This window comes from Mobula birostris, chromosome 5 (assembly GCF_030028105.1).
Source record: "Mobula birostris isolate sMobBir1 chromosome 5, sMobBir1.hap1, whole genome shotgun sequence".
NCBI lineage: Eukaryota > Metazoa > Chordata > Chondrichthyes > Myliobatiformes > Myliobatidae > Mobula > Mobula birostris.
The window spans coordinates 2,317,100-2,327,355 of record NC_092374.1 but is presented as its reverse complement, the minus strand read 5'-3'; the positions used below and the strand labels follow the sequence as shown (position 1 = coordinate 2,327,355).

The 10,256-nt window shown below is 51.6% G+C and overlaps 1 protein-coding gene across 1 annotated transcript in view; it reads right to left on the bottom strand.

The window, feature by feature from the left end:
• Positions 1 to 9,168, bottom strand: part of bxdc2 (brix domain containing 2) — a 29,519-nt gene extending 20,351 nt beyond the window's left edge. The window contains exons 1-4 of the mRNA XM_072257430.1: positions 9,061 to 9,168; positions 8,142 to 8,253; positions 3,283 to 3,326; positions 2,265 to 2,335 (exon numbers count right to left, since the gene is read on the bottom strand). Of these exons, the coding sequence (XP_072113531.1) occupies positions 2,265 to 2,335; positions 3,283 to 3,326; positions 8,142 to 8,253; positions 9,061 to 9,099 (266 nt within the window). The 5' untranslated portion in view covers positions 9,100 to 9,168. The remainder of the gene's footprint in view (positions 1 to 2,264; positions 2,336 to 3,282; positions 3,327 to 8,141; positions 8,254 to 9,060) is intronic.
• Positions 9,169 to 10,256: the final 1,088 nt, after the last annotated feature.

The following is a 10,256-nucleotide window of genomic DNA, read 5'->3' as shown; positions in this document are numbered from 1 at the left end:
GCACACTGGGTGAGATTTCCACTTGCAAGCCCCTCAGGGCCAGGTGCTGACTGCTGCACTCATCCTGCAGAACGCCTCATTTTCTCCCCACAGCTGCAGCCAGTTCTGTCCCGACTGTAACTTTCCCAAGTCACACTATGCCAAACGCTTTAATTATCCCATAGACCAAACCACACACCTCACCGAGTCTCCCTACCCCTCTGTCCTTCCCCCCCTTAGCTGGTGAAGCACCGATTGCCAATGAGAAACCTGGCGCTAGTGTCCAGATAGACCCTGCAGCGGATAGTGAGGTCAGCTGAGAAGATCATCGGGGTCTCCCTTCCCGCCATTAAACCACACGCTGCATCCATAAAGCAAACAGCATTATGAAGGGCCCACGCGCCCCTCATACAAACTCTTCTCCTTCCTGCCATCTGGCAAAAGGCACCGAAGCATTTGGGCTCTCACGACCAGACTATGTAACCGTTTCTTCCCCCAAGTCATCAGACTCCTCAATACCCAGAGCCTGGACTGACACCAACCTACTGCCCTCTACTGTGCCTATTGTCTTGTTTATTATTTATCGTAATGCCTGCGCTGTTTTGTGGACTTTATGCAGTCCTGGGCAGGTCTGTAGTCTAGTGTAGTTTTGTGTTGTTTAATGTAGTTCAGTGTAGTTTTTGTATTGTTCATGCAGCACTATGGCCCTGAAAAACGTCGTCTCGTTTTTACTGTGTAGTGTACCAGCAGTGATGGTCGAAATGACAATAAAAAGTGACTTGACAGTTCCATTAACACTGAGAAACCCAGACAGCTGTGAGCAGTCCCGTTAACACTGAGAAACCCAGACAGCTGTGAGCAGTCCCGTTAACACTGAGAAACCTAGACAGCTGTGAGCAGTCCCGTTAACACTGAGAAACCCAGACAGCTGTGAGCAGTCCCGTTAACACTGAGAAATCCAGACAGCTGTGAGCAGTCCCGTTAACACTGAGAAATCCAGGCAGCTGTGAGCAGTCCCGTTAACACTGAGAAACCTAGACAGCTGTGAGCAGTCCCGTTAACACTGAGAAATCCAGGCAGCTGTGAGCAGTCCCGTTAACACTGAGAAACCCAGACAGCTGTGAGCAGTCCCGTTAACACTGAGAAACCCAGACAGCTGTGAGCAGTCCCGTTAACACTGAGAAACCCAGACAGCTGTGAGCAGTCCCGTTAACACTGAGAAACCCAGACAGCTGTGAGCAGTCCCGTTAACACTGAGAAATCCAGACAGCTGTGAGCAGTCCCGTTAACACTGAGAAATCCAGGCAGCTGTGAGCAGTCCCGTTAACACTGAGAAACCTAGACAGCTGTGAGCAGTCCCGTTAACACTGAGAAACCCAGACAGCTGTGAGCAGTCCCGTTAACACTGAGAAACCCAGACAGCTGTGAGCAGTCCCGTTAACACTGAGAAACCTAGACAGCTGTGAGCAGTCCCGTTAACACTGAGAAACCCAGACAGCTGTGAGCAGTCCCGTTAACACTGAGAAACCTAGACAGCTGTGAGCAGTCCCGTTAACACTGAGAAACCTAGACAGCTGTGAGCAGTCCCGTTAACACTGAGAAACCCAGACAGCTGTGAGCAGTCCCGTTAACACTGAGAAACCCAGACAGCTGTGAGCAGTCCCGTTAACACTGAGAAACCCAGACAGCTGTGAGCAGTCCCGTTAACACTGAGAAACCCAGACAGCTGTGAGCAGTCCCGTTAACACTGAGAAACCCAGACAGCTGTGAGCAGTCCCGTTAACACTGAGAAACCTAGACAGCTGTGAGCAGTCCCGTTAACACTGAGAAATCCAGACAGCTGTGAGCAGTCCCGTTAACACTGAGAAACCTAGACAGCTGTGAGCAGTCCCGTTAACACTGAGAAACCCAGACAGCTGTGAGCAGTCCCGTTAACACTGAGAAACCCAGATGGCTGTGTCTAGTCCCACTAACACTGAGAAACCCAGATGGCTGTGTCTAGTCCCGTTAATACTGAGAAACACAGACGGCTGTGTCCACCTAGCTAACACTAAGAAACACAGATGTCCCATTAATACTGAGAAATCCAGACAGCTGTAACCAGTCCCATTAACACTGAGAAATAGAGATGGCTGTGTCCACCTAGTTAACACTGAGAAACACAGATCTCTATGACCAGTCCCATTAATACCGAGAAACACAGATGGCTGTGTCCACCCCGCTAACACTGCGGCACTCAGGTCAGCTGTGTGGGGGTCAGCAGCACGATTCTCGCCATCACTCACCACATGTACAGGTCCTGCTTCTTCTTGGCTTCAAAGTAGACACACTTGTTACAGTTCTTCATTTCACAGATCTGTTGGGGGGGGGCGGTGGGAGAAACAGACAGTCTGGTCACACCGGCCCACAGTGCCCACCAGCAACCCCTTCTACCTCACCAGGGTCAGGCCATCCTGGTCACAGACAGACAGTCCGGTCACACCGGCCCACAGCACCCACCAGCAACCCCTTCTACCTCACCAGGGTCAGGCCATCCTGGTCACAGACAGACAGTCCGGTCACACCGGCCCACAGCACCCACCAGCAACCCCTTCTACCTCACCAGGGTCAGGCCATCCTGGTCACAGACAGACAGTCCGGTCACACCGGCCCACAGCACCCACCAGCAACCCCTTCTACCTCACCAGGGTCGGGCCATCCTGGTCACAGCCAGCCAGTCAAGCTCCACAGAGAACCAGACACCCAGAAGGCATCATGCAATGGAAAAGGGGGGAGACTGGCACCGGCACAAAGGGGCTTGTGTAATTCAGATGTGTGTTTAGCACAGACTCTGTTGTCCAAAGGGCCTTCTTCCAACCTGTCACCCGTGCCACACCACAGAAGTCGTGTATCACTGACGGTGAGGAACCTCTCTCTCTCTCAGCAGTGAATAACCCTCCCAGCCTCACCAGCCCAGAGACCTCCTCCTGGGAATGAGGCCAGTGCTGAAACCAGAGCGCTGTGGCCTGGGGAGAACGTGGCTACTAGCACACCCACCAGTGAAGAGGGAGACCCCAAATCCAGCAGTGGGTCTTCAGCGACCCTGCACTCACCATCTGCCAGAGTACAGCCCGAGAACTCCTCTCACGAGATGCCAGCGCAGAGGTGGGCACCGGTATCCGGGGGGAGGTGGGGGGCTGGGGTAGATCAAAGTAGGTTGGACAGTGGGGAAACTTCGGCCACCCCACTCCATCTCTGAACACAATCGCACAATGCCCAGAGACAATCCCCCCCACCCAACTCTGGCCACTGGAGCCGACTCACCTCGTTTATGACAAACAGCTTGTCCTTGCGATCCATTTTGGTGTCTGGAAAGATAGAGCTGCCATTAGTGACACTGGTAGCACAAACAGCTGGCACAGGCAGGCATCCTCGGAAAGTCACATCTGGCCAAAATGCTCTGGAAAACCATACCTGACCAGCTGGGCCAGGAATAGTTACCACCCCTCAACCACCAGACTCTTGAACCAGAGGGGATAACTTCACTCGCCCCATCACTGAACTGTCCCCACAACTCATGGACTCACTTTCAAACACTCTTCGTCTCATGTTCTTGATATTTATTATTATTTGCACCGTCCGTTGCCTTTTGTTTGTCTGTCCTGTTGGGTGCGGTCTTTCATTGATTCTATTGTGTTTTATTTTATTTACCGAATGTCTGCAAGAGAGTGAAACTCAGGGTTGTAGTTGGTGACGTATATATAGTATGTACTTTAATAATAAATTTACTTTCAGCTTTCGAACTGTGGAACCTCAGGGCAATTTCTGAGCGTGAGATGAAGTAGGACAGCGAGAGTGCGGAACGAGCTGCTGAGAGATGCTCATATAGAACCATAGAACCAGAGAAACTGCAGCACAGAAACAGGCCTTTTGGCCCTTCTTGGCTGTGCCGAACCATTTTCTGCCTAGTCCCACTGACCTGCACACGGACCATATCCCTCCATACACCTCCCATCCATGTATCTGTCCAATTTATTCTTAAATGTTAAAAAAGAACCGCATTTACCACCTCGTCTGGCAGCTCATTCCATACTCCCACCACTCTCTGTGTGAAGAAGCCCCTCCTAATGTTCCCTTTAAACTTTTCCCCCCTCACCCTTAACCCATGTCCTCTGGTTTTTTTCTCCCCTTGCCTCAGTGGAAAAAGCCTGCTTGCATTCACTCTATCTATACCCATCATAATTTTATATACCTCTATCAAATCTCCCCTCATTCTTCTACGCTCCAGGGAATAAAGTCCTAACCTATTCAACCTTTCTCTGTAACTGAGTTTCTCAAGTCCCGGCAACATCCTTGTAAACCTTCTCTGCACTCTTTCAACCTTATTTATATGCTTCCTGTAATTTGGTGACCAAAACTGAACACAATACTCCAGATTCGGCCTCACCAATGCCTTATACAACCTCATCATAACATTCCAGCTCTTATACTCAATACTTTGATTAATAAAGGCCAATGTACCAAAAGCTCTCTTTACGACCCTATCTACCTGTGACGCCACTTTTAGGTAATTTTGTATCTGTATTCCCTGATCCCTCTGTTCCACTGCACTCCTCAGTGCCGTACCATTAACCCTATATGTTCTACCTTAGTTTGTCCTTCCAAAGTGCAATAACTCACACTTGTCTGTATTGAACTCCATCTGCCATTTTTCAGCCCGTTTTTCCAGCTGGTCCAAGTCCTTCTGCAGGCTCTGAAAACCTTCCTCACTGTCTACTACACCTCCAACCTTTGTATCATCAGCAAATTTGCTGATCCAATTTACCACATTATCATCCAGATCTGCCCCCTTGGTCACAAGGAAAGACACCGAGCCAAAAAAGTCACTCCTCTTCCCACAGGCACCAGTACAGTGAGCAATAGAGCCACCGCAGAACAGAAACAGACCCTTCAGCCCATAGAGACCATACCAACCCGGGTTTCCGCCCACTTTGTCTCATCAGTCTGCACTGGGATCACTGCCCTCCACACCCCTCCCATCCATGTACTCTCCCAAATGTTACAAACGAACCCTCATCCACTGGCAGCTCGTTCCACACTCTCACCATCCTCCGAGTGAAAAAGCTCCCCCTCAGGTTTCCCTTAAATATGAAATCTTTCACCTTAATCCATCACCTCCAGTTCTAGTCACCCAACCTCAGTGCAAAAAGTCTACTTGTATTTACCATACTGAAACCCTGTGGCCACCCACTTTCTGGCACACATGAACCGGCCCACAACAGCGCGCGCAGGCAGAGAGCCGGCCCCAAAAAGGGCACCAGGCCATCTTCACCAGCAGGGGGAAAATCCCGCGTGCGGAAAGGGTCTGGGAATATGCTTTCCCCACAGCAGTCCCGCCCAGGGAGGGCGGGAACGGGAAGGCTTTAAAGCAGGCCGCGAAGTTTGAATAAATCTCTTTCATCGCAACTCCAACTCACCGACTATGTGTGGTTATTCTAGCGCTGTGTGTAGCACACCGCTACAATTGGTGACCCCGACGGCGTTCTTCAGCAAAAACCTATGACCACCTGAACTCAAATACAGTGCTTTCGACCGGGAGCTATTGGCACTATTCCTGGCAATCCGGCATTTCAGGTACTTCTTAGAAGGTAGGCCCTTCACCGCGTTCACAGACCACAAACCGCTCACCTTTGCGTTCATGAAGGTGTCCAATCCCTGGTCGTCCCGCCAGCAGCGACATCTGTCTTACATCTCCGAGTACATGACGGACATCCGGCATGTCTCTGGAAAGGACAACGTCATGGCGGACGCACTTTCCAGACCTACCATACAGGCCCTGTCCCAGGGGGTGGACTATGCAGCGCTGGCAGAGGCACAGCAGGCAGACGCTGAGATCCTCAGTTACAGGACTGCAGTCTCCGGTTTGCAGCTCCAAGACCTCCCTGTAGGCCCAGGTGAGAGGACCCTACTATGTGACGTAGCTACCGGCCAACCCCGCCCCGTCATCCCAGCAGCCTGGCACCGGCGGGTTTCAAATCCATTCACAACTTAACCTCCATCAGGACAACCGTCCGGCTTGTCGCCAACAGGTTCGTGTGGCATGGACTGCGTAAGCAGGTCAGTGAATGGGCCAAAACGTGCATGCAGTGCCAAACGGCCAAGGTGCAGCGACACACCAAGGCTCCGCCGCAGCAGTTCGAACCCACCCACCGGAGGTTCGACCACATCCATGTGGATATCGTGGGGCCCCTGCCAGTGTCGCGAGGAGCGCGGTACCTCCTATGATAGACTGGTTCACGAGATGGCCAGAGGCAGTCCCGCTCACCGACACCACCTCCGAATCCTGCGCCCGAGCACTGATCGCAACCTGGGTAGCACGCTTCGGGGTACCGGCCCACATTACCTCCGACAGGGGCGCCCAGTTCACCTCCAGCCTGTGGTCGGCTATGGCCAACCTTTTAGGATCGCAGCTACACCACACAACTGCCTACCACCCACAGTCGAACGGACTAGTGGAGCGTTTCCACCGTCACCTGAAATCGGCTCTCATGGCCTGCCTGGAGGGGCCTAACTGGGTGGACGAACTTCCCTGGGTCCTGCTCGGAATCCGCACGCACCCAAGGAAGATCTGCGCACCTCGTCGGCCGAGTTGGTGTACGGCGCGCCCCTGGTCATCCCAGGAGAGTTCATACCAGCCCCAAGGGGGCAAGAGGAAGAACCCACAGCAGTCCTGGACAGACTACGGGAGAGGATCAGTAACCTGGCCCCCATACCCACTTCACAGCACGGACAGAGCCCGACCTGCGTACCCAAAGACCTGCAGAACTGTAAGTTTCTTTTTGTACGACGGGTGAACACCGGGCACCGCTACAGCGGCCCTACGAGGGGCCGTTAAAGGTGATCAGGAACAACGGGTCCACGTTTGTGCTGGACATTGGGGGGAGAGAGGAGGTTTTCACGGTGGACCGACTCAAACCGGCCCATGTGGACTTGGCGCAGCCGGTCCAGGCTCAGGCACCGCGGCGCAGGGGCAGACCTCCCAAACAGAGGCCGATCCAGACTGTGGACATTGCGGGAGGTACCGCCGGTTCTGGGGGAGGCGGGTTATGTGGCGACCCACTTTCTGGCACACATGAACCGGCTCACAACAGCGCACGCAGGCAGAGGGCCGGCCCCAGAAAGGGGGCCAGCCCATCTTCACCAGCAGGGGGGAAATCCCGCGCGCGGAAAGGGTCTGGGAATATGCATTCCCCACAGCAGTCCCGCCCAGGGAGGGCGGGAACGGGAAGGCTTTAAACCAGGCCGCGAAGTTTGAATAAATCTCTTTCATCACAACTCCAACTCACCGACTACGTGTGGTTATTTTAGCGCTGTGTGTAGCACACCGCTACAACCCATTGGTTATCAGCCACTCACCACAACCTCTTAGCACCTAAACCCCATCTCACCCTCGGCTAAACAATCTTCAATGTGTCCCTATAAATTCCGTCCATTCTCCCCAGCCAGTTGTACTATGAAGAGCATTCTGACTGGTTGAATCACCATTCATTACGGAGAGGCCACTGCACAGGATCGGAAAAATCTGTAGAAAGTTGCAAACTCTTGCCAGCTCCAACATAGACAATAGCCTGTCTGCCATTGAGGGCATCTTCTAAAGGCAATGCCTCAAAAAGGCAGCAGCCATCATTGAGGACCCTCACACCCAGGACATTCCCTCCTCTCATTGCTACCATCAAGGAGAAGGTATTGGAGCCTAAAGACACAACGTCTCAGCAACAGCTTCTTCCCCACTATCAGATTTCCTAATGGACAATGAATCTGTGAAAACTACCTAGTGTTTCCTCTCTTTTAGCACTACTCATTAAACTTTACATACAGTATCTATTTCTTATTGTAGCTTTTAGTGGTTTTTTAAAAATCTATTGCAATGTACTCCTGCAGCAAAATAACAAATTTCATGACGTATACCAGTGATATTAAGCTTGATTCTGATTTGGATTCTGCCTTCCACCCACACCTTCAAGTATGCTGGTTTTCTCTCATCTCGGTAACTTGTTCTCCCCGCACAAGCGTCACCTGCACTGTGCTTACTGAAAAGAAGCAGGGGATTCTCTCTCCACATCCAAACGTTGGCCAGTAAGAGATACAAAAGGGAAAGCAGAGATCACATGGAATCTGGATACCTGGTTTAGCATGAGGCATCAGAGTGCGCAAATCCTGCATCAGGTGTCGTGTCCGGTAGCTAATCCCCCGTGACGAAAAGATCAGAACTCGCTCCTTGTTCGTCCATCTTCCCTGTGAGAGCAAGAACATCCAATTAGCACATACAAATGTCCCGCAGACACCTCGCATCACCACGTTCTGTTCACCAACTACCCTGCAATGACTCTGGACCCATCTCTGTAACTCCCTCCAGCCCCAAAACCCCTCCCCATCTCTGTAGTCCCCTCTAACCCCTACACCCCTCCCCATCTGTGACCCTTTCCCTCTGCACCAATGTGATCCCCTCTGTCTTTGTGGGCCCCTTCCTGTCTGTAGCTTGATCATCAGGCTCTGGTCTCATTATTCCTGTTTGCTTCAACAACTCTGCAATGTTTCCCCTGATGAGAGCCGAACCGTTACGTTAAGTTCTCTCTCTCTCTCCACCACTCCCCATCTTCATTCATCCCCCACCCCGCAGTATCTATCACCCCAGAATGTGCAGCCGACTGTCTGGTCCCTCCCAGCCCAAGGCCCTGGTCCCTTCTACCCCACTAACACTATGCCCCTTCCCTAATGACTAGTCCCGGACCCCCTCTCCCTCCCTAGCCCCACTGTTCCTTCCAGTTCTGCCCCCAATCCCCTCCCATCCTCCCTTCACCTCACCGCCCCAGCTCCTCTTCCTCAAATACTCCCCCCGCCCCGCTACCCACACCACACACAGTCCCGGCCCGTCAACGGGCTGACCGGTCCATGACTTCCTTCCCTCCCGCCCGCCCCGGTCCCGGTCCCGGTCCCGGTCCCGGCTCACAGGACCCTGCCGTGATCCCAGCCCTTCGTGGTGCGCACACCCCGCCAAGCCACCCCGGCCCTCTGGTCCCAGTCCGTCTGTCTCCCCCTCACCCGACTGACGGGTCCAGGCACCTCCACCGCCATCACCATCGCCACGCCGTTGCCACTTCCGGTATCGCTACATCTACACCCTTCCCCCGCCGCTCAGAAGTGCCACCTCTTCGCCTTCCGACGGTCTCTTGGTTCCGGCGCCCATCTGCCCGCCTCGCAATGGCAGCCCCGCGAAAGCTGCACCTCTCCCGCCTGCCGAACATCGTTCCAGCAGCGCAGAGAGTCGCCCTCCGCCACCCTCTCCCGCTTGTGTCACTGCAAGCCCGCACAGTACCACGACCGTTAAAATTCCATGACCATTTGCTAATGGTCACCACCATTCCATTGTGAAACAATGAAAATGAGAGAAGAAATAAAAAGAAAATAATTTAAAAAACAATTAATATACCTCCTTTGAAGTCTAGATGTTCTAAGCACCATTAATAACTAATAAAGTTCTCTTTTATCTCTAGATGCTTTTCTGCAGCTTTTAATATGATTTTATTTTTTAAGTCCTGCTTTGTTTGTTCTGCACATTTAAGCACATCTGCCATGAAAGTAACAAATGTTTGTTTATCATATGATATGCTCACAGCTTTCTAAAATGCAGGATAACATTCACAAGCAGAGCTATGTTCCCCTCCACAATTACTACATTTTGGCCTAATGCCTTCTCCATGTTTACTATAATCATTTTCTCCACCACGTTCAACGCACCATTTTTCAATTCCTACACAATGCTGCTACATCATTGAAAATAAAAATCTACAACGCATTACAGGCCCTTCGGCCCACAATGTTGTGCTGACCACATAACCTTCTCTAGAAACTCCCTAGAATTACCCTCCTCATGGCCCTCTATTTTCCTAAGCTCCATTTGCCAAAAAGAAAGAAGGAAAAAAAGAACCCCTACTAACTAAAACAAAAAAAAACCCGCTAACAAAAAACCCCATTGGGAGCACAACCCCGGAACCATACGCCATACAAGCTTCCATAAAAGAAAAACATCAATTCGCCAACTCAAATCCATTTAAACAAGAATCAGAAGGAAAACATCTTAATGAACTCAAATCAGATGATAGTAGCGGGCAAAAGAACCCCACCTTTTCTCAAAGTCAAATCAAGGTGTGACACTGAGTTGTCTAATTGTCCATGGTCATTAATAGTCTCTCTGACGTGGACCAGTGTGACATAGAAAGACCCTATTGTATCCACTT